The 23292-nt window shown below is 53.9% G+C and overlaps 1 protein-coding gene across 2 annotated transcripts in view; it reads right to left on the bottom strand.

Moving 5' to 3' along the window:
- Positions 1–23079, bottom strand: part of CLUH (clustered mitochondria homolog) — a 32534-nt gene extending 9455 nt beyond the window's left edge. Inside the window, exons 1-15 of one of the 2 annotated variants that reach the window (XM_084219313.1) lie at positions 22924–23079; positions 11788–11984; positions 10087–10258; positions 9782–9925; positions 9448–9575; positions 8663–8817; positions 7737–7862; positions 6725–6872; positions 5918–6010; positions 4992–5686; positions 4261–4478; positions 3596–3700; positions 2745–2845; positions 1275–1427; positions 602–664 (exon numbers count right to left, since the gene is read on the bottom strand). In XM_084219313.1, coding sequence (XP_084075439.1) covers positions 602–664; positions 1275–1427; positions 2745–2845; positions 3596–3700; positions 4261–4478; positions 4992–5686; positions 5918–6010; positions 6725–6872; positions 7737–7862; positions 8663–8817; positions 9448–9575; positions 9782–9925; positions 10087–10258; positions 11788–11984; positions 22924–23038 — 2613 coding nt within the window. In that variant the 5' untranslated portion in view covers positions 23039–23079. Of the gene's footprint in view, positions 1–601; positions 665–1274; positions 1428–2744; positions 2846–3595; positions 3701–4260; positions 4479–4991; positions 5687–5917; positions 6011–6724; positions 6873–7736; positions 7863–8662; positions 8818–9447; positions 9576–9781; positions 9926–10086; positions 10259–11787; positions 11985–16384; positions 17616–22923 lie in introns of those variants that run through there. The other variant, XM_084219312.1, reaches the window with a different exon arrangement.
- Positions 23080–23292: the final 213 nt, after the last annotated feature.

Below are 23292 nucleotides of genomic sequence, written 5' to 3'. Positions count from 1 at the left end.
ACACAAACAGGGGCACCTTCCACGAGAGGGACAGGAAGGCAGCATGTCCAGGTGGCACTAGCACAGACACAGTTACGGCCCCTAGGACTGAGTGTGTGCCTACACACAGAAATGCAGCGTAGGCATATGCACTTCAGGCTGCTACCTGGGACAGAGAGAGCACAGAGTGCAAAGGAGGTTTTAGCACTGGAACCAAGCCAGGTGTATTGCTAGGCTGTGTGTGAACACCTACAAGGATATGTAGCGTTGAACCAATTAAAAAGGCTTCTTAGAAGGGGAAAAGCAACACTGTTTAAGAGGAAAAAGTATTACAAAGAAAACAAGCTGTGATTTCACTTTTAAAAGCCTCCAACATAATGAGTGAGGATCTGGGGAGGAAAAGCATGAATGATTGCTCTCTGGGAAAGCTTTCTTCAAGTGGGAACTTGTTTTCCCTTACATACAGGCCTGTACCTATTTCACTGCTAATGAGCTTGTACTTCTTGTTGCCATGCAACTCCCAGGAACTGCCTAATGAGAGGAGAACCCCAAACAGCTCTGTTTGTGGAAAAAAGTCATTAGGGAGGACATACGAGGCAAGAGGTCAGATTGCAGGTCATACCTGGAGGTACGTCTTGAAGATGTGTTTGGCTGATCGAGTGATCAATTCACTGATTCCAATTTTCTACCCAAAGGAATAAAGAACAGACCGAGTGAATTGGCAAGAATATGGAAAAATACACTGGGCTTTTGAAATGGTCTTTTAGCAAGATCTGCAGAAGATACGCTATTCTCCCTGCAGCACAGAACTGTAAAAGCATTTGACAGCCCTCCTGAAGGCAGTGAGGAGCCCCTGGTACCTCTGTGCCCACAAGCCACGGGTGCAGCTCAGCACAGCTCCAGCAGTGCTTCAGGGGCTGCTACAGCCCAGCCTCTGCCTGCTCCTGGGCAGCCACGCTCACAACACTTCAGAGTTTGAGCCAAAGCCCAGATGTGTCTCAGAGGCTTAAAAAATGCATGGCTGAAAATCCAACTGTGTTACTCACTATTACATTTGGGAATCCCTGAAGCAATTCTCTACCCCAAAAAAAAGTCACACTTCCTAACATTATAAAATCCATTAAGGATTTGGGAAAAATCCTCCACAGACACCACTTACACGTCCTCCTCCCTCCTTCCCTGTTCTGGAAGCTGTTTATTTTTACACAGAGAGAACAACTGGCAAAGTGGGAATCTCCTTGGGACAAATGATGCCAGAGTGGTTTGAACTGTCTGATGTTAAGCCTGATGCTTACAAAGATGTGATCCAGCTGTGCGTGGCCAGGGGTCTTGGTGATGAAGTTGATCACTTTGCCCAGATAACGCATGTTGATGCCCCTCTGGTGCATGGCCTCAGCCAAGGTCGCCCCATCCATCGGGAGCACCGTGTGATCCAGGCAGTCCTTCACCTGCAGGGTACGTACAGACTGTGGTTACTGAGGACAAACACGGAGGAAAGAACTCCCGTTTTAAAAAACCCACACCAGGAGGCAGGACAGGCATTCCCCAATGTCACTGCAGACACCTCCTTACCTGGGGCTGAGGGCTGCCCTGAAAGCAGGCACTGAGCCCAAACAAGACTCTTTTGGTGGGTAACACCTGCTGTAACACCAGGGGCCACCATGGTAACACGGGCAGGGGGGACACCTGCAGTAGCCAGTTCTCTCAGAGGTAAAACAACTCCTACCTGTGCAACTAGCAGGCTGACCCTTCTTTAAGGGCCTCACAATCACTAAATGCCATTTCCAATTCAAAGAGTACGTGGAGCTGTGCACACATAGCTGATAAGGACAAATGGCACTTGCATGTTAAGTTGTGCTGCAGTGCTGATAAACAGTTGTTTAATTCACGTCATGGAGTAACACCAGCTCCTCTCTGATATGCACAGGACTACCTGCTACAGCAGCTGGTCTGCAACCTGCTCTCACACAGGCCTGTGCAGTGTCTTGGGTTTATATATTGGAGTATCAACTACCTCGTAATCAACAATCACCAAGCCCTTTTCTGACTGACTCACCTGCTTTTTTGTATAAAGACTGAATAGCTGGTTCTGAAGGCTGTGCTGACTACAGAATTAGTGGATTTAGAGTTCAGAAGAAACTTTCCAATAAGGAAAACCCTCTTGTAACACAAAACCAACAACTCCTGGACCTCTTGGAGTAGAGCTCATGAGTTCTCTCCTGCCAGTTCCAGTGCCTGCTCTGACAGCTGCATTAGCCATCAATTCAGCAAGCATCGCAAGAAGGGAGAAACTGGGATTTCTTGCGTGGCCAGGAGCATGGGTAACATCCAAAATGCCTAAGACTTACAGAAGGAGTTTTTAATGACTGCTATTAGTTAAAATAATTTCCCAGTTCACTTCAAATTATTAGTCACTGACTGAGTCACAGCCAGGGTCAGCTAAAACAATAAGCTGTGAAGGATGCCTAGGGCTAGGGAGGAGGGCTTATGTGGTCTCTATTGTCCCAAACTCTTAGCAATAGCTTTAATTACCAGTGCCAAAAATTTTTTGTTGGATTGAGGTGAGAAAATTGTGCCATGATGTAAGATGGGAAAAGGAAAACCCCTTGTGCCTTGCACGCAATGCTCATGCTGTTGTCCCCCAGCAGTGCCAGAGCCTGCAGCTGCTCAGGTAAAGCGGCTGTCCCAGAGATCACCAGGGCCACTGCTTGCTCAGAGCAGCCAGGTTCTGAGGGCAGCACCACCACTGGCTCTGGGTTCCTTACCAAGCCTGGGATCTGGCAGGACAGCAGGAACGCAGCAGCATCCTTCAGCAGCTGCTTCTGATCCTGCACCTCCTCTTTACTCGACTCTGGGAAGCGAACACCTGGGAGAGGAAAAGAGAAAAACATCAACCACAGCAACTCACAGAAATGTAACTGTCACCCTGGAATGCTGGATGCTTCAAAAACCTATCTCAAACTATAAAGGTTTTGATGGGAAGAGCATTGGCTGCTTTGTTCAGGCAGTGGCTGGGCTGCTCAAACTCAATGGTTTGGCCCTTCTCCTGCAATGTGCCTGCACACTGCCCCAGTATTCAACCCAAGAAACACTCTGGGAGCTTCTCAATTTCCCAATAAAAAATACGGCTCCAAGTAATGGAAATTCATGCCTGTGCCTGATGTGTGCATGTGAAAGGACACTGTGACTGCTCACTGAAATGTTACTAAAACAAACCCAGCCCTTCACTGAGGTCCCAACATCAGTTGTTCAACTACAAGCGTTATTTTTTGTGTAAACTACTACATGAGGATCAAATTTGGTTTTTTCCCTCCCTCTGCTTCTTTTCACGTGGTCTCACAGCTGGGATGCTGGAGAATCACAGGAGGATTCTTGGCAGCAACCCACAGCCCTCCCCTGGGGGTGGAAGACACTCCCCTTGGCTGCCCTTGGCAGCTCCAGCACTGCAATCCATTGCTGCTTCCTCTCTTCTGCATCTCCATGCTTCACAGAGGGCCCTGCACCCTGCCCAGCCAAACAAAACCAGCAACACTGTTGGCTACAGCACAGCGTTTGCTGCAGCTGGCTGGACACAGCCACCCTCTGAAGGGCTGGTCCCAGCTCTGGGTACACGTACCTGGTGAGAAAATATCTGGGTTAAACCGAATATCAAATGATGTGTCACTAATGGAGCCTACAGCCTTGCAAGCATTCCGAATCACTTCTCTGCTTTTGGGATCCACTGGAGCAGGAAGAAAAACAGAATACAAATGAATGTGGAGATCAGGAGATGACAGACCTAGCTATTAAATTAAGTTTTGTTACTAAAAATGATGGCACATTCTGAAGAAATACATTATAAAAACAATAAATTGTAAAGGAGAATGGCTGCAAAGTCTGAATAAGAGCACATAAGATAACCCGAAATCCCCATGGATATCCCCACCTCCACCGCACATGCACTCAGACATCCTAGCCTGGGGCTCCCAAAGGTGCCTGTGCACTGCAGGCCTCCTGCCTGGCACCAGCCCTCCCCTGCACTCCACAGCCCAGGCCAGGCTCTTGCTCCCAGGGAAGAGTGGAGGGGCTGGTGGCCTTGCTGGGTTCAGACACCTCAGTCCCCCTGCCTGCAGGGGCGAGTCATTCATCAGGGTGTGAGGAGCTCTAACAGAGGCCAGGCAACACTGACAGGCAGCCAGTGCTTGTCCTCTTTAACCACCACCAATCACCCCAACCACCCCCAGCCTGCCGCAGCTCCCACCAGTGCCAGCCCACCAGGGACTGGTGCTGAGGATGAAATACCTGTTCCATCATCAGACGCGATGGTCTCCGCGAGCTCCTTCACCTGATCGAGCCCAGTCACGCTGTCGTCCATTTTGCCATCCTCGGACTCAGGCCTCTCACTCTCTGCGGCGCCATTCTCTGCAGAGGCACCATTTTCCAGCGCAGCTGAGCTCTCCTGCTTGTTGGCTTTCTGCTGCATCAGCTGCAGTGCAGCCAGCTTCATGAATAAGAGATACCTGCAGCAAAGGGAAAGGGCAGTTCAGCACAGCAGAATCCCAGAGCACCACACGTCTGGAACACGTCCCACTCCCTGAGCTCCCCTGCCTCACCAGCACCAAGTGACCCAAACACATCCTACCACAAACACGCCTACAGCAGTGCCCACAGGATTTTTTCCAGCCTCTAGAAACAAACGCAACTTTCAGGATATTGGGAAAGCCTTAAAAAGAAGCATAAATCTTTCCCGTTCCCTAGCCATCAAGTGGAAAGGACACCTGCAGAGAAAGAACTTCTAGATGCTTGGACACTAAAACTCAAACCATCTCTTTCCCTGGCTCCCTGTCCAAATCTCTTCTGTTTTCACCTCTTGTTAATTAAGTTCCTATAACTGCATTTACACAGCCAAGCAATAGGGCAATTAGCTGCTCACTAATGGGAGCTCTGCTGGGATGTTCCCAGGGACAGTGCAGCAAGGTCCTGACTTGAACCATGACCAGATGCAGGTGCAGGAAGGGGGGAGCTCTGCTCACCTGTGTTCTACAAAGGCATCAACAAGCTCTTGGCGGAGACAGCAAAGCTTGTGTCTGTGCTGCTTGGGGAACCCCATTTTCTTACATTCCTCTGGCATCTCCTCCCCTTCAACAGGCAGGAAGTTTAGATCTGGAGGGAAAGTGCGTAGCAGGTCCAGGATGTAGTGACGCCCATCGTTGCCAATAATGCCTTTGCACTCTACTGAGGAGCACAGCTCCACCTCCTCATTCTTGTCGTTGAGAACTTTGTGCTTCTGGATCTTCAGCGGCCTGCTGGTCTTCTCCAGCAGCTCCAGGTACTTGGGGTGTGACACCACTGTCTTGCCAAAGTCTATTGACCCATAGATGACACTCTGTTCCTGCTCCCGCTCCAAGATGCCAGGGATAATAGACTGAGCTGTCACCCTGTACCCTCTGTAATCCACCACGACAGTCCCCAGCGTGTACAGCCCTTCCACATCCACGGCATTGTAGGTCCGCACACCATTGAGATCATTGGTAGGAGCCACGTAAGCAGCAACGTCTCCACCAAAGTCCTTGTAGTGGTCACGGACGTCAAAGCCCAGGCTGAAGAAAATGTTGTTCCAGATGAACATCTGCATCTTGGTCTCCTCACTGGGGTTGATGGCCATGACATTGCCATCAATGACAGCCATCGCACCTCGTGTTGCTGCTGCAGTGAAGTCACTGTGAACCTGGAGGCACATGGAGAGAAAGCAGGGTCAGGATGGGCTCCCATGCTCTCAAAGCTCCCTGCAAATTTTTCCTTTGCTCCTCTCCTCGCAATAGCCATTCAGCAGACAGGCAGGTCACTGGCTTTTACTGCTGTGAACCTGGCTAGTGGCTTCAATACAAGTCCCAGGAGCCAGAACACAGGCAGCAAAGAAGGGGCTGTGTGAGGAGCTGCCTGCATATCCCAAAGTTACCTTGAAAATGGCTCGTTCTCTCAGCAGCCTCTCAGGGAGGTTCTTGCGTGGAAGTTCCCGTGTGGTCTGCAGCTCCTCATTCCAGTCTCTGGTCTGAAAGAGGGAGGAAAAGCCTTGTGGGATGCAATGCATTGTGTGGGAAGGGGCTGGCAAGGCAGCATTCCTGCTTCACAAGGCATTTTGGGAGAGAAGGGAGAGGAAGGGGCAAGAATTCAGGCTGCTGTGGGGCTCAGAGGAAGTGACTTAGCAGCAGGAATGAACAAACCTTGAGAGCGGACTTTATTCAACAGCAGTTTGGGACAGATCTTGCATCAGCCCAGCCAGTGCAGGGGCACTGAAGGGGCAGCATGATGCAGGTGTCATTAGCCAGTGCTGTGGGCACACTGCAGGCACATGCTGCCCACGACTGGGCATTGCTGCCCTGCACCACTTAGTGCTAGAAAGCTGCAGCCGAAGCATTTGGAGCAGCTTGCTCAGAGACACAAGAGCCATTCCAGGCCTGACTGGCATGAGGGAGTGGTCTGCCTCCTGCACAGTGGCACTCTTCAGAGAAGGGACATAGAATTTATAAGCATCTGAGCAGAAGCTGCTCCTCTCAGTCACTTCTGTGCTCATGGAGCTGAAGCCTGAGCAGCACAGCCCCTGTAGTCAAGGGCCCTGTGAAGAACAAGGACTCCTGCAAGTTTTACTTTGATGACCAAAACCCTCCCACAAATAACAGAGGTTACTTTTTGGAAGTTAACTTTTTCCTGGCACAGCTGGCAGCAAAACTCTTGCCAGTGTCATCCGGCAAAGCAAGACCAGTACCTGTCCAGGTATGTGCTCCTCGTAGCCCAGCCTGGAGGTGTAGGCGTCCTCTGCCCGGACACAGTCCATGGCGTGCTCTGCTTGCGGGGCCGTCCAGCTGTACACTTGGAAAGGAGTGGCTATCCTCTCAAAGGGGTGTCTCTGAACCCTAGGTTGGGAGAAACAACCATTACACATCTATAAAGGAAGAATCTTTTCTATTCCAAGAGAATTTTCCCTGTGCATTCACACTGGTCCCTACAGGTCACCATGCAACAGCGGTGCGCAGTGGAAACCCAAGCACTGCCAAAGGTCTCTCGTGTAATCTGTCTGCTCTCAGCAGGGGCTGGGGGCTCATCTGTAGGTACTTCTGCCCCAAGAAGCAACACACTACAGCCATTTTTAAATGGCCAGATAGTCACAGTGGTGGCTGGAGGCCCCTGCTTATTTCAGCTCTCGTCCAGTGTCACTTTCATCTCCTTAATGAAGCAGGAGTAGAGCTCCCAAAAGCCACACAATGTGCCCATCAATCCACATCCTGCTGAGCCGAGGTGGTTAATTAAGTGGCTCTGAAGAATGACAGGCTTTTGCACAGGACCCACTGTCCTGGAGCAGAAAAAATGGTCCCTGCAGCAAGGACAGGAGAATCAAACAATGCCTTATTGTTGTGTTATTATTATAGGAGCTAGAGGAAATTACAAAATATTAACATGCACAGACATGTTTAAAATAACCAACCTCTTGCCACTGTAAGCCTACACAAAGCCCTCTTGTGTTACTTTCACTGATATTTATGCCTCAGTCTCTTCTGTGGATCAGGGAGATCCTTAGGGTGCTGCTCTGTCGTTCAGTCAGGTTCTCTGTGGTCCCTGCAGCTTCCACTGCTTGTCCAAACCACCCACCACTACACAAGCTCAGAGAAGCAGGCACTGCAATCCCTGCACCAGTGGCATCCAGCTCCCCAGAACCAGCTGAGCCTCCCCAACTTCACACTGGGCTGCTCAAGGAACTAGAGAGGAAGAAGCACTGCTACCGTTTTTTCTGCAGAGCGGAGAAGTTTTTTTTGAAGGTAGGGCTGATCTGGTTAAGTAGTTCCACCAAGGAATGACTGAGAAAACTAGGGTTTGCAGGTTTGGGATTGAAGTTGTATGCAGTAGACCTGCAAGAGAAAATAAAAGAAACAGTCAAAAGCCATTGTCATACCTGAAACTTTCCACGCCCTAGGAACGTGGAACATGACTGAGAGCTCTTCAGACATGCACAGTATCAAAGGCTGCACCATGTGCCCTTGCCTGTGGGACAGAGACCATGGGACAAAGAGGCAGATGGGCAGCAAGGACCTTATCCCATCTCCCCACATGAAATAGCCAGTAACCCTGTACCTGGGCCTGATCGTTTTTCAGCCATCCCCAGGATCAAGAGAGGCTTCTATTTTGATAGCTGGGAAGGACTGATTTCACAGGACTTCCCAAATGCACCAGAGGTGCCTTTACTTAACAAAGGAACCCCTCAGCACAGCCGCTCCAACAGGCAGAGCCACAACAGCCTCTCAAAGTTACCATCAGAAAAACAAAAAAAGAAATTATTTGTAGTCAAATCTGCACCCAGCTCAGGGAGTTCTGACAGGCTGTGCTTTTGCTTCAGGGCAAAATGAGATAGTTGCAATAGTCAGGAAGGAATTTCCTCCCAACTCAAAATGCTCTAAATAGCTGATGACACTATGAGATGTTTAAACTTTCCCTAAAGCACGAGGCATTTAGCCACTGTGGAGAAATGGTACCAGGCATAACTGAACAGCCCAATCCAGTACAGCAACTCCCACAAGCCCATGTGAGCAGTGAATTAAAATAGGCTGTTTCTGCCACAGGAAAAAAAAAAAAAAAGTCACAACTGTTTGTTTATGAGTTGCTTTCCAGTTGGCTGCTGCAGGGCAGGACAGGAAGAATCTCAGTTACTCACTGATTCAAGTAAAATCCCCGAGTGGAGGCAGTGATGCTGACGTGCCGGTCCTCCACCGTGATGACGTACAAATACATGAGGTCCCCATGCATCTTCCGGTTCCCGGGTGGAGGGTTCCAGCCACTCATCGTCAATACCTTTAGGCACTGCAAAGGCTACAGCAGAACACAACACAAGCAACTCCTGTCAGCAGGAATTAATTTCTTTGAGTTAGAGTCACTCAAGGTACATGCCAGATCCCTTTTACCTGCTGCCCTTGCTCCATTCCAGAAACAGAGTTTACAAACGCACCTGGTCTCCTGAGCACAGCTTCCTGAGCCCTCTGCAGTCCACTAGTTTGCCTTTCACACCATGAGACATGGGTGAAAGCAGACACCCTGGGCCTTTGGGCTGCCCAGGGTATGGATTTCCTGCTTTACTTGTTTTCAAATGGCAGCTTCTAAACCAGAATCTGAGTGGGAGGGCATGGGAAAGCTAAGGGCAATCTGCAGTGACCTGCAGATCCTGTCTCCAGGACTTTGCAGAGGAATGCTGCTTTCCCTTCTTTGCCACCCATCCCAGCAAGCCCGGCCCTTCCACACTCTGCAGATGTCCAGACTCCATGTCCGGTGTTTTGCACACCAGCTGCTGGACTTTATTCCTTTGGCTAGGCAGTGCTACCCCAGCACTTGTTAAGCACCAAGCAGAGCAAATCCCAAAGTCCACTTCAGCTCAGCTTTCAATCCCTGACCACCAGTTTGCTGTGAGGAATATGCCAGCGGCTGTTTGACACAGGAGAACTCTACCTTCCAGTCTCTGTTCTGGGGCTGAAGGGCACACAGGGGCCTCTCTTTGCTACCTGGCAGGATATGTTCAGGAGGGGTGCAGTCAATTTGTTCCATTTCGGTACCTTTCTTCTTCCGTTTTCCACTGTCTAGAATGGACAGAGACAAAGTCATTTCTGAAAAGTGCAGCATTCCCTCCCCCAGTCATCATTCAAAGAGGGATGCAGAAGAACTCCAAGTATTCTCTGCACTTCTAAATTACACAGGAGAGCTGATTGTTACTGTGTATTTAACTAAGCAAGGAGTCAGGGAATAAAATCACTGACCACACGAGAGAAGTCTTTTTGACCCATACCTCCCAGGTCTCCTTCAGTGAAGACACTCAGGAAGGACAATGAGTTACAGTCCACACCATTGAAAGCATCTGATGGGTCAAGACTCTTCAGAAGGTCCCGAATGTGGCGCACGTGTATCCTGGCTTCTCGCACTGTATATGGCTCTGATGACCAAAGTGAGGAAAGAAACTGGAATTAAGACAGTTGCTTACTCCTTTGGCACACAGGTCTCAAAATGGAACCAGAGGAAAGAGCTGACAGGTGGCCAAAAGCACTCCCTAAGAAAACCCTCACTCGTTCCCTTCCCAAGTCTGAAGGAACTTGCCTTCCACCACTTTCAGCAGTGAGCCCTCCTGCAGTCCTTCAATTGTCTTCAGCTCAGCAAAGTTATCCAGGACGTTGCCATCCAGCTGCAGGGAGAAGCAGGTCCGATGGCAGGTATCCTCCCGGTCCATCAAAACTTGATGGATTTCTTGCACCATCTCTTGAGGAGAAACCTTAAGAAGGTAAGAACACAGACAATTATTGTTTACCCTCCTACGTGCTCTTGCCAAACTTTGCCCCTCAGCTGCAATACCAAAAACCTCTCAGACCTCTCCCTCCAGGCTTGGAAAGGCAGATTCTACCTCCCTTCCCAGGAAGATCACTTCTGCTCCTGCTGGGAGGGCAGTGTCATCTCTGGCAGGGTCAGCCACCTGAGTTCCACCTCACTGGGCCAACAGCCAGAGATGTAACAGCTAGGCACTGCACCAAGCACTTGGCATGGGACAGAGGTGACAGAGGGCACTGAAGGAACAGAAGGTGGTGGGGGAAGTGGGGTTCTTTCCTTATCCATTCACACCAGATTAGTGGTGAGACCTTGAATGCTGCACATGGAAAACAGCCCAGCTCCTCCTCCCCCTGGGTGGTGTGTGCCTGTGCCAGTGCCACACCTCCACACGGCTCAGGGGAGGCCAGAGCCACCCTGAGCACCAGGGCTGCTCCCCCACCTCCCTGCTCTGCTCCAGCACCACTGACACTGCTGGAAAACCCAGAGGACTCGGGGTAGTTTACATAAGCTGCTGTAAACAACGTGGCCTGCTGTTATTAGCCTATTAAAACTAACAGCCAGGGGGATTTAAAGGAGACAAAAAGCCAGTCTGAGACGCAGCTATTTCCACAGGGGATGGGATTTTGCTGCACTCTCTGCCAGTCTTGGAGAGATAAGAACTTCCCACTGGATTTAGATTCCAGATGCCTCTCCCCAACATTAAGACACTTAATTCAGATAGTTTTTGGTGAAGTATCAAGCTAAATGGGACTATGAACCAGGCCCATCAGAGCCCATCCCGATGTGGCAGCACGTCACTGTCCACAAGACATGAGGCAGGGCTCTCCATGCAGAGGGAAGTGGAGACTGCATCATTCCCCTGGTCTTCAGGCTTGAGCTCCCTGAGCTGTGTTAGCACCTGTCCCTGTACCAAACCCAGGCTGGCCTGAAGCAGCATCATGTCATAACTGCTGAGCAAGCAAGGGACTTTCCCTTCCTCACTCAGGCCCAGAAATCATGTTTTCACAACACTGCTTTAGAACAGCCCAGAAGTGGGAAGGCCAATTTCCCTGTGCTTAGCTCCACAGCCAAGCCACTCTGTGATGGACAAAGAGCTACAGCACAGTGAGTTCTCCTTCCCCATGCTCCACATCTGGGATCCAGAATAAAACACCCTCCCTGTCCTTGCAAGGCCCAGGGAGGCCTGGGCTAGGCAAGCCTCTTGCTCACATCTCTTCTTCCTTCATTTCTGTCAAGGCACTGGCCAGGCAGATTCCTGCACCCTCCATCCTTTGCTGCCTCCTTCCCCACCTAGTCCTGGTCAGAAGATAGAGAGGTCATGGAGCTGTGAGCTGCCTAAAGGTACTGTCCAGACTGTGAGGGTTAACAGGGGCCTTCCCAGGCACTGCCTCCTTCCCTGCCTGCCTGGCTGAAAGGATCTGGCTCAAATACTCCCCACCACCTCTGTTCCCTTCCCCAGCTGGCGAGGGCAGGTACCTGCAGGGAAAAGGGCTCTATCCCTGGTGCACAGATCTTGACAGTAAATCCCGTGTCCTGTATGACGATGACCTCCTGGTCGTTCCCATCTTCTCCCGGGTCAGCCTCCTCGTGGCCATTCTGCTTGGCATCCTTCTCGCCCTTGAGGCTGTCATGTGGGCCGCTGCCATTCATCAGTGCCACGCCGGACGGGTGCTCTGGGCAAGGACACAGGGGTTTAGACAAGGTCCTCTCCAATGGGCTGCAGAGACTGACTTGGACACTGCAAAGCCCGAGCTAATCAGGGGCTAAAAGGCAGGGTTTTATTCTGCACTTGCTGTTTGCTAGACAGAGGTGTGCCAGGCCCTTCCCTCACAGCATAATTAAGGTGCTCTCACTTGCCTGCGGTGTTTGCATCTTCCACAAACCGTGAGCAGAGAGGGGAGGGAAGGAGAGCAGGAAGGATGGGTCAGTGTGCACTACACTAAGCTGTCTTAAGAAGCCTCTTAATTAAAAAAAAAAGGGTGTGTGGTGCATTGTGGCCTGGAGGTAGCTGTAACCTCTGCACCAACATGTTAGAGAGCAGAGGGAGATGGAGGCCAGCGGCTGCCCGGCACCACCGCGCTCATGTGGCAGCCCGGTTACTCCACAGGCACACAACAACTCCCACGGCCCTGCCCGCCTTTGGCCACCCTCTGCATTTCCAAAATATTTTGCAGAGATCCCATGGTGCCAGGGCGAGGCTGAGCCTAAGCACTTTTATTCAAGAAAATGGTGACGACATTTTAAGTGCTCATTTAGACAGATGCGTCACAGGGCTGGGGAGCTCTCTGCACCCACCTCACAGCTCTGCAATGGTTTGTTTTCTTTTCCAATGAGCTGGATACCGTCAGAGAGCTGATAAGATCTAGGAAGCTGCCAGTCTCCTACAGGAGCCTACATCCTCTGAACCAGGCTGGGGACCACACTAAAGAGGACTAAGGGGCTGCCAGGAGAAGTTGGAAGAGTGGAAAGAGCTGCTGATAACAACTCTAGAAGATGGCAGAGTACCCCTTGCCCCCAGCATGCCAGGCTGGTGCCCCAAGCACCCCACCCCACCCTGCACATCCAGGGCACTGGGTGCTGGAGAACACCTGGCATCGTGTCCCTCAGGCTGTGCTCCCAGCAGGGCTGGCCCAGCACACCCAGCTGCACCCCAAGGTCACACACAGCAGTGCCAGCTTGGTGCTCTCAGACACCCACTTGCAGGCAGCACGGATGGAGCAGGTGAGGTGCTTTCCCAGGCAGCAGATACAGCCTTTCTGAAAGGCTGCACAGGATCAGGACAGCTGCAAGCCAGGCTAATGCATCGAGGCTGCAGCCCTGCAGCCAGCTCCATCTGGCAGGTGTCTCTCCTCATCCTCACCTTCCAGCAATCCCCACTCCAGGGGAAATGGCAGCTCAGCCTCCCTCACCTCATAGACTGGTGCTGTGGCTTGAGGACTTACAGCTGTCACATCCAGTTATTCTCTATCAGCCCCAATTGCTCCTGCAGCCCAGAGAAGTCATCCAGCCTTCACGATAACCCAAAAAGGGATGGCAACACCATATCCCCCTGCACACCTCTGGAGCACAACATGTGGCTGCAGCAACAAGCCCTGCAAAAGCACCCCTGGAGGGTCATGTCCCTGCCTCAGACAACGACTGCCAACAACAAACCCTCAGAAATGACTGTCAGGGCTGACACAGTGAAAAGGGCAAAAACGCAATGAGAGCAGACCCATTCTGAAAGGCAGCAGGTAGCAGAGCTACCTCACGCAGCCTCGGCTGCCTTCAGCAGCTCAGCGGCTGCTGCCCATGTTCCCTGTCACTGTGCATATGTGCCCAGCACTTGCTGCTCATTTCTTTGACAGATGAAGCCACGGGCAAGTCAGACGAGAGGCCTGGCTCTGGCTCCAGCAAGCTGCTGTCATGCTAGAAAGGAGGAAGAAAAGCTCCATGCAAGAGTGCCTCAAGAGATGTGGTTTCAGAAAAACCACACCATGCCCAAAGGGCTGGGGAAAGCCCCTCATCACACCCTGCAGCCAGCACAGCCATACTCCTGGGCTGCCTGAACACGTGGGGATCTGGAGGGAGTGCAGACAAGCCACCAGGGAAATGCTACACCTGGGGCTACTGGTACTGCAGACAGGATGACCTGCCAGGTGCCTGAGCCAGGCACAGCCCAGCCCCTGCCCACCCAAGCAGGGCAGGATCACTCAACTTCTGTTCCTGCTGTGGTAGCCAGAAAGGAGACGGAATTTGGCTGAAAGGAAGGCTGGCACTGCAATCCATGCACACGTCAGTCTGGAGAACAGCAAACACCTTCAGCAGCAAAGCCAAATGAGACAGGAAAATCTGTACACAGCAAGGGAAAGTCACCAGCCAGGACCACACTTCTGCTTTTTACTGCTCAGTGGTGTAAGATCCCCAAACTACCTAGTGTTTCAGAAATCAGAATACTGCTCCTGGTCTGCAGAAATACAACACACGTTCACACCTTCCATCCCTCTTTTCCTCACTTGAGTGAGGGCAGGGCTGGCACAGCTCTGCACTTTGTGACAAAAGACATGTACAGGCAACACCTTCATGTCTCCTTATGCTAGAGGATCTAGCTCCAGACAACCCAGTCTTGGGTTTAGAAATGAAAGTTAAGTCTGGACTGAGAAAGATCTGCTGTGCAGCAGGTTAACCCTTGGATGTGAGCCAGCCAAGGCTTTCCAGAGAGGTGCTGTATAGAATGGGTATGTTTCAAGGAAGCACGAGCTGGCCTGGAGGCCGTGCTGCCAGCTGGGCGCTGACTCACCTGATGTGCTCCCCGAGGGAAGCAGAGCTGCACCCACCTGCCTTAAAGTGGGTCACTGGTTCCTCCCACCCGCTGCAGCCCGACTGTGCCGCAGCCTCAGCAGCGCTGGCACAGAGGGAGGTACATCACGGGGCACTCATGCATTCCACAGGATTTCAGCCTACTTGAGACTGCAGGACGAGGCACAGGAACACCTTAGGGACACCTGCAGAGACCTCTCTCCCACTCCTTGCTCTCACTTCAAGCCCCAAACAGGCGGGCAGCTGCGTCTGGCTGCTGGCTCTCGCTGCACCCCAGATGGCTCACGGAAGGTGTCTGAGTCACAGGGAAGCGGTTCCACCCGCTCCGGGGGCAAACCCGGCGCTCCTCCCACTTACCACCCTGGTCCTGCTGCAGATGGAGATCCCTGCCGGGTCACGTCGGCCTCAACACGCAGGTTTGTGGTCTTGACCAAAGGCTGTGACCTCTGGCCTCCCCTGTCATTCCAAGGGATGTGTGCCTGTGCCCCAGCAAGGACCCTCCTCCTGCACTCAAGCCGCAGCTCCTACCCGAGGTGCGGCAGAGGCTGCTGAGCTCTGGCCTGTGCTGGCTGGCAGTGTTCTCACGGTGAGAACAGCATGAACACAATGTTCTCACTGCTGCCCCAAGCACAGCGCAGCGATCCCTGCACACACACAGAGCAGAGCAGAGCAGGGCTGGGCACCACCGCACCGGGGCAGCGACCCGCACCTGCCTGTCTGCGCTCTCACCTGGCACAAAGGATCAGGCGCAGGATTAGTTTCATCTCTGTGCCTGGACAAGGAGTTCACACGCCAAGGTGACAGGGCCTACTTTAATCATGCTTCCTATTTACAGCCAGGCTGTGGCAGTGGCACCTGGGAAACCCCTGCAAAGATCCTGGCATGAGGGAGGGCGCACACCTGAACCCAAAACCTGCTGGCTGCAGACAGCGACAGACAGCACAGATCCTGGGAAGAGTTAGTTAATAACTGATTTACGTTCAAACAAATCTTCTAAACCAAAGTCAGACACAAATCCTTTTCAAAGATTATCGGATCCAAAAGTCAGCGACACTACGTTGCTGGGAGTAAGCCTGGTCCTACAGGGACAGGTCTGTCGTGGGGAGTTTCCTTCCCTACATTTAGTAACTGGAGAAATTCTTAAGAGAGACAAAACTAAAAATTAAACCCCCTACTTTACCAGCAACAACTTTTGGAATTTATTTTCTATTATCAGCTCCAGTGCCATTTTGAGGGGCCAGCTGGCTGGGGCCCACTGTCCTCACTGCACTGCAATAATGCACTGGGTGAAGGAAGAGAAGGAACATTCCATCCTCAGCACAGCTGATGGAGCTGCTCCACCCCTGCAGCTCAGGCCTGTCCTCAACCTGCACACAGCTGAAGGAAGCCAAAGGCTCCCTGTGCTGGTCCCTCACAGCTGCACACTTCCACCCAAGCTGCTGCAGGCTGGGCTGCACAGATCCACTCCCATCCTTTACAAGGACCACGTTTGCAGTCACAAACGAAAGAGGGATTTAGCTTATGAATTGAGAAAAAGACAAGCAAAATCCCCTTAAGTTTGCTTTGCTGACACAAACAAGGCACTGACAGGTCCCTCTGTGGTACACACCCAGGTGAGATACCTTGTCACCTTCCTCCTTCACCTGTGAAGTTAAAACACCACCTCTGCACCCCTCCCCTCTCCTTTGTTCTGCCCCATCCCACAGGCACACACAGCCACCCACCCCTGTGAGGGGCATACGGTGTGGTGGCTCCATGCAGCAGGACAGAGCACCTGGGAGAGGAAGCTTCTTTTTCTTCTTCTTCTTCTTCTGCTGCTGCTTTGAGGGCAGAACCTGGACCTGGGAATCAGCATCGCAGCTTGACCTTCTGCTGGGGCAGGCAGCAGGCTCTGTCACAAAACCAGGACTTGTGTTCTGAGCCTTAGGTTCACCAGGGAGAACAGGCAGCACAAGTGCACTTTGAGCTGGCAGTGTTTTCCTGGCACTTGATGGCAGAGCAGCGGAGGGTGTCCCAGGGCTCCCTGGGGAGGGAGCAGGAGCTCTGCCCTTGAGCACGCTGTCTGGAGCCACCAAGGCTGCGTGCAGGCGCACGGCCGCTCGCCCCTCGCCGTGGCCCTGGCCAGCGGATTGCGCTCCAGGGCTCTCTCTGCAGTCAGCTGCTGCCACGTGCTCCTCCCGGCGGCAGGATCTGTGGGCTAAGCTGCTGTCCTCAAGTTTCACACAGCTCTGGCAGGCCTCAAGTGACTGAGCATGATCAACCAGCCCTGCCGGCCTGTCCCCAAGGTCGGCTGGAAGGACAGTCACTGCATGGGATGCCTCTGTCTGCTGGAGCAGACCAACCGTGCCAACACCAGGTCTCAAACCGCTCTTATCACAAACTGTCATCATTCCTTCTTTGTCCTTGGTCTCAGAAAGGTCTTGGATGCATCCAGTGCCCTTCTGCAGGCTTCCAGTCACTGCCTCACTGGGGATGATGTCTGGATACAGCCCAGCACATTGGGCAGTATCTGGCATCTCCGGGACGGCAGTGCAGCTTGTGGGAGACTTTGGCAAGAGGGGCGACCTCTCGTCAGGTGAGCCAGAGCTGCGTGGCTGGAAGAGGAGGTCGGTGACTTGCCTGCAGCAGTTTGCAAAAAGGCTGTTTCCCATGCCTGGGTCGTGCAGCACCGGATCAGAACGGTCAGCTGTGTTCCACACATACACTGAAGTCCCCACAAGGCACAGTCCCACGCGCAGCCCGTGCCCTCCACTGCCTTCTTGCAATCGGGTGCTTTCTCCAACGAGAATGCCTGTGTGGCCCCAGTGTGGCAGGACACAGGCGCAGGATCCTACGTCCCGTGTGCTCAGAACTGGATGCTGGGCTTGCAGCAGTCTCCCCAAAGTACTGCCTGGTGACCTTCTTGCACGGCCCACCTCCGGCCCTGTCCCCAGCTGCCTCGCCGGGCACGGAGCAGCTCCCGCAGCTGCGGCTCCGCTCTCCCGTCCCGAGCACAGCCGGGCTCACACGGCTTCCCAGCACTCGGGGGATGCCGGCCGGGCCGGGCGGTTATTAATAGCCCGATCTCGAGTGCCACACCAGTGCAGCCTGGGACGAGCGCTGTGCCAAACCCGAGCAAGTGAGATGCATTGAATTACAAGGCGAGGGCAGTTACTATGGCACGCCCGGGCCCAGCACAGCCATCCATACTAAGCAGGCGAGCACAAAGCATTCAGGCAGTGAACCAGTCAGTAGTTTCTAGACGAATTTTCTCTCCTCTCATGCAGCTCTGACATATAAAACACCAACAAACCACAAAACCACACACACAATCCCCAAACACCTCTCCTGTCTCCATGCTACTTAAAGAAAACCATGGCAACCGAAGCAGGGATTATGGAGCTGGAGCTTTCTCCAAGCACCAGACGGCCCAGGGAGGTTGTGGCCAAGCAGGCCACTGCTCGCCTCCAGCGAGGCTGTGCCACAGCCGCGGGCTCCTCACCCTCCATCACTGGCATCATCCAGGGATCACTCCTTTGGCACAGGACAGGCCTCCGAGCTCTGGAGCCTCACAGCTGGGTACCCCTCAGTGCCATGAGCCAGCACCGACTTCGAGATCACACGAACATTGTGTTTTTCTTGTGATTTGTGATTTTTGAAGGACTTCATATGTACTGATAGCTTCAACTCTTCCTCCTTAGGAAGAGACCTCTGGGAAGAGGAGGAATTTCCTAGAAGTACCTGGTCAGGCATCATGAAGTTGAGCTGCATTTCTTCGACTACAGCCAAAGCAAGCTCACACATGTATGTGAGCTCACAAGAGTGTATGTGTTAGCTCTAACCTGTGAAGGCTGGTGTCAGTACAGCAAATGCAAATTAAATTTTAGCTGAATAATAAATGAAGCAAAATAAATAGTTTAATGAGTCCAAATAAATTTACTAAATGAATAGGCATTAGCTCCAGAGATGGCCCTAATGAAAACATTTCTGCAGGACATCCCATCAGAGAAAATGGGAGACATGTGGAGGTGCCTCCCTCTGCCTCCCCTGTGGAAACCACAGCTTCCCAGGAACTTCCCACATTAGGTGCAACAAGGACTTCTTTTAATAAGAGCCCACAGTGAAACATTAGAGCTGCTCTACTGCCATCATTAAACTCAAATTGGTTGTAAGACATCTGTGGGCAGAGGTGCAAGCTCTGCATTTATTTCTCAGCAGCTTCACACCACTGAGACTGGCTCAGAGAGAGTAGAACATGGTGAGGCTGCAGCCTGCAGTGCTCTGGGCAGGGCCAAGCCCCAGGGTATCCGCAGGGTCCCACAGCTGCTGGCTTGGGCACTTACAGGTGCTGAAATGCCTTGTGCTTTGCATCTGGCACCCTGAGCTACCCACTCTGCACTCTCCCACATCTGGGAGATTTACGTTTAAACTCATTTGTAAACTTTCTATCTGGCCAAAACTTTTCATGAACCTAGCCTTGAAACCGGCTGTCTGGGTGACCCTGCTACAATAACACGCAATTCAAACATCACAGAAATCAGGCACAAAGAGTAGGACTAATGCAAAGTGCAAAGACCAGCACCAACAAAAACATTAACTGTGTCAGGAAGAGCATGTTTCTCAAATTTCAAGAGAGCCGAAGGAAGGAATTGTATTTCAGACAGAAACCAAGAACCAGCTGACAATCCTCCAAGTCCTGTGCTTTACTCTTGTGCATACCTTCGTTTCAGAAAGCTCCTGGGTCAGCAAGAGCAGGGAACCAACCTGTTGTTCTCTGGGCAGGTTCTGCAGGGGAGGTCTGACAGCTGTGATGGCCTCAGCAGCTCCAGCTGCCCTGCAGGGCACCTGTGGCCACTCGGGCCCCACACGGCTCAGGGGACAGGAGCGGGCGCTGCTCCCGCAGCTCTGCAAGAGTGCTGCAAGCAGCAGCCTGGGAAAGCTGCAGCCCCACAGGAACCCCTCTGCCAGGCACACCGAGTGACCCACCCAGGCCTGCACAGTGCCCTGACCCCAGCTGGCACCACAGCCCAACCTGCAGCTGAACCTCCAGGGACACCAACAGCAAAGACAGAGCATGCAGGGTACTCAGCACAGCACGGCCTGCTAACAGCCAGGACCCACATTACCATTCCCAGTCTCATCCAACCCCAAGGGCAGGAGGCTGGCTGCCTGGGAAGCAGGGCTAGTCTCCCGCTGAATCCAACCCGCTGAAGCTCTGGGCAAGATTCACGATCCTGCAGTTTTATATCATTGGACATAACTACATACAACCTCTCTGAACCTCTTCAACGGCTTGTAGTAGAGACTTTCAAGTGAAAGACAAACTAAGGAAATGCTTTTTTAGAAAAACATGCCAACCGACAGCTAATCCTGAGAGAGCCTTGCTACTATGGCAAAAACCTGACCTACTGCCAAAAGTGACAGCCAATGCCACCACAGGAGGAACCACGTGCTGGTTTTCATCTTTGGCACACTGTCCAAGCACTGCCCCAAGGACTGGCATTGCTTCTCAAATGCAAATAAAAAAATGCATGAACTTCAGACCTGTAAAGCTTCTAGAAATAACAACTTTCCAGCACAACCAATGGAGCACAATGCAGGAAAGTAAAGCAAGTGCTGGGAAGCTGTGCCAGAAGAGGGGTGTGCTGCCAAGTTTAGTCACGTACAGACAAAGAAGATAAACACAGGACTCTGCAACATGGTGCTGGTTTTACTGTGCACAAGGCAGTTCCGAGTCTGCAGGTGGATTTATCTCAGCGCGTGTTCCTGACCTACTTACTTCCACTTTTCGGCTGGGAAACCCAGGAACAAGGCTGCTCAGGCAGAGCGGAGAGCTTCCAGTGGGAGCTCAGCTCTAATCCCACTGACAGAGCCGCCCCGAACACGATCCCCTCGGGTTCCCATCCCTCATCTTGCCATGCAGATGGGGTGTTATCCCACTCCTTTCCTCTCCTTAACCTCGTACCAGTGATCAGATTTCTCCTGCACAACTTTCCTCTGACTGTCCCCCCCAAGCCTGCTAGAGCCGCGTATTAAAAACCCCAACTGCCAGCAATTCAGTCCTTTCCAAAACACCAGTGAACCTCCAAGGTTGGGCAACAGACAGCGATAGCACATCCCCAGATTAAGACTCAGCCTTCTGACCTTGTTGCTAACGCACAGCTACACTTGCCTCCACAGCAGTTTTCCATTAACACCTGCATTCTCTGCTGCTCTAACGGAAGACGCATCTGAAAGCGGGGCTGTCTGGGGAGCTCGGGGACAGAGGGACTGAGCCAGGAGAAAACAGATTTGGGCAAGGCAAGGTTGAAAGGCGTTTTACAGTAGCTAGAAACACTGCTAACTTGTACGTGAGAAACTTATTCTAAGGCAGAGAATAAAATCAATCCAAGAAACACCAGCTGATAGCAAAGGTAACAACCCAAAACTGAGCCCATCAGAAATCATTACAGGAACCCCAACTGTCCATGCTTTTGAGTTTCTGCACTCAGGAGGTCAGAGCAGCCTCAACAGTTTCCAGGCTGGTGGAAGAGAGCAGCAGCCATCAGCCCTCTCGTCGGGCACAGAGCCCAGCACACAAGCCCGGGTGCCTGGCACAGCTGGGGGGGGTGTTTCTGCAGCCAGGAGCCCACTCGCAGCCTGCTCATGGCTCCAGGTACCGAGAGCTGCCCCCAGACACAGCCAGGGCCTGCCTACAGGGGTGTTCTGCAGGGCACACAAGCAGTGGGAACACCAGAGCCTGGGAGCCAGATCTTGTGAGGCCAATGCCAAGGTGGCCAGACTGGCCCTGCTCGCAGGTGAGACCTTCCTCTACTCCTCCCCAGATTCCACGTGCAGTGCTGAAACACACAAAGGATTTTTCCACCTTCCATCCTCTCTCAGCAACCAATTGTGGCTGGAGAGGCAGAGATTACACTGCATAACTTTTTAACCCGGTTGCTGGCACTGCAGGCGTGATGCTTGCTTCAAAATCCAGCGCAGGAGAGAGGGGGAGACTATGAGCACTGAGCTTCCCACTCCTGAACTGCAACCAACCTGCTCCACTACCAAACACCAGTGAACTTTGCTTCAGGTGACAAACTTCAAAAATCCACCTTAATACCATAAAACCAGCGGGGGATGGAAGCAAGGTGTGGGTCAGTCAGGGGATTCACGTGCCTTGGGACGAAGGCCGGCCACAAGCCATGCTGCTTACACGCCTTTTGCTTTAGAGACCAGAGAAAAGAGCTGAGTCTGAGATGGGTGCTCAGGCTCCTAAGTTCTTGAAAGTACAAACACCAAACGGAGCAAACCCAGGGCAGGTGGAGGCATCTCAGGGTCGGTGCCAGCCCTGGAGCTGGCGCCGAGAGCAGTGAGGACATGGAGCTGCACACTGTCCCTGAGCCCGGCCTGAGCCACTCAGGCTCCAGCACAGCGCAAGAACAGCCAGCAAGTAACTAGTTAAACCTGCAATTTCCAGCTGAGATGTCGAACGAGCCTCTGCCCTTTCCAGGAAAGCTCTCGCTCATGAGTATTTTCTAACATGTCAGTGGCGGCCGCAGCCCGAACTTGCAGAAGGACTCAGCCCTCTGCTGCCCGCCACCCCCGGGACCCGCGTGTCCGTCCGCGGGCAGCGCCACGCGGTGCCCGGAAAGGGCTCCGCTCCCGCTGCCCGCGCCGCCGCCGCCCACGGGCTCCCGGGAGCGGCCCACGGGGCCGGGCCGCTCCCCGCGGGCCGGGCACGGGCACTCCCGGCACGGGCACTCCCGGCACGGGCCCCCCCGCGGCCGCGCGGTGGAGCGGCCCCATGAAGGTGACCTTCACCGGGCCCGGGGCTCCCACTGCGCCGGGACGGGCCCGCCCAGGCCCGGGGCCCCGCCTGACCCCGCGGCTCCCCCGGGCCCCGGCCCCGGCCCGGCCCCGCTGCGGCACGGGACGGCACCCGGAACCGCGCGGCCCGGCCCCGCTGCGGCCTCCGGCCCCGGCAGCCAGTGCGGCCTCAGGGCCGCCAGGAGCCTTCCCGGGGCGCGCGGGGCCCCGGCACGGCTCCCCCGCAGGAACGGAGCCCCCGGCCGTGGGCGCACGGCCCCGCGGCGGGGCGCGCCCGGGACGCTCCGCCGGGCCGGCCCCGCATAGGACGAGCCGCCCGAGCTGCCGGAACCGGCCCGCGTCCCCTCCGCGGCCCCGGCCCCGCTCCCGCAGACCCTCGCGACCTTTCCGGCGGGCGCTAAGAGCCCCAGCGCCGGAGAGGGAGCGGCGGGCTCGCACCGCTGCTTCGGGCATCCTCGGGACGGGCATCCCCGGCGCCGCAGCCCGGCCCGCGCTGCCGCCGCAGGCCCCGGCCCGGTTCCTTACCGGGGCGCTGCTGCGTCTCGGCGGGCCGGCTGGCGCGGGGTGCCGGGTGCTGCTGCTCGGCGCCCTGCGCGGCCGGCACGGCGGCCGGCGGCATCTCGCCCGCTCGGATGACCATGGGCCCGCCGAAGGACAGCGCCGTCCGCCCGCCCACGTGGTGCGGCCCCGCCGCCGCTACGGCGCCCGCCAGGGCCCAACCCCCGCGCGCCGGCAGCGCCTTAAAGGGGCCGCGCCCGCGCGCACCGCCCGCCGCGCCGGGCCGGGCTCGGCCCCGCTCCGCCCCGCGGCACTCGGGGTACGGCCCGGAGAGACCCCCCCAAACCCCGGGGAAGGTCACCGGCCCCCTGCGTCCTGCCCGGGGCCGCAAGGTCA

The sequence above is a fragment of the Fringilla coelebs genome (assembly GCF_963513975.1).
Source record: "Fringilla coelebs genome assembly, chromosome: 20".
Taxonomy (NCBI): domain Eukaryota; kingdom Metazoa; phylum Chordata; class Aves; order Passeriformes; family Fringillidae; genus Fringilla; species Fringilla coelebs.
Note: the sequence above shows the minus strand (reverse complement) of the source record. Positions and strands in the feature narration are given on the sequence as shown.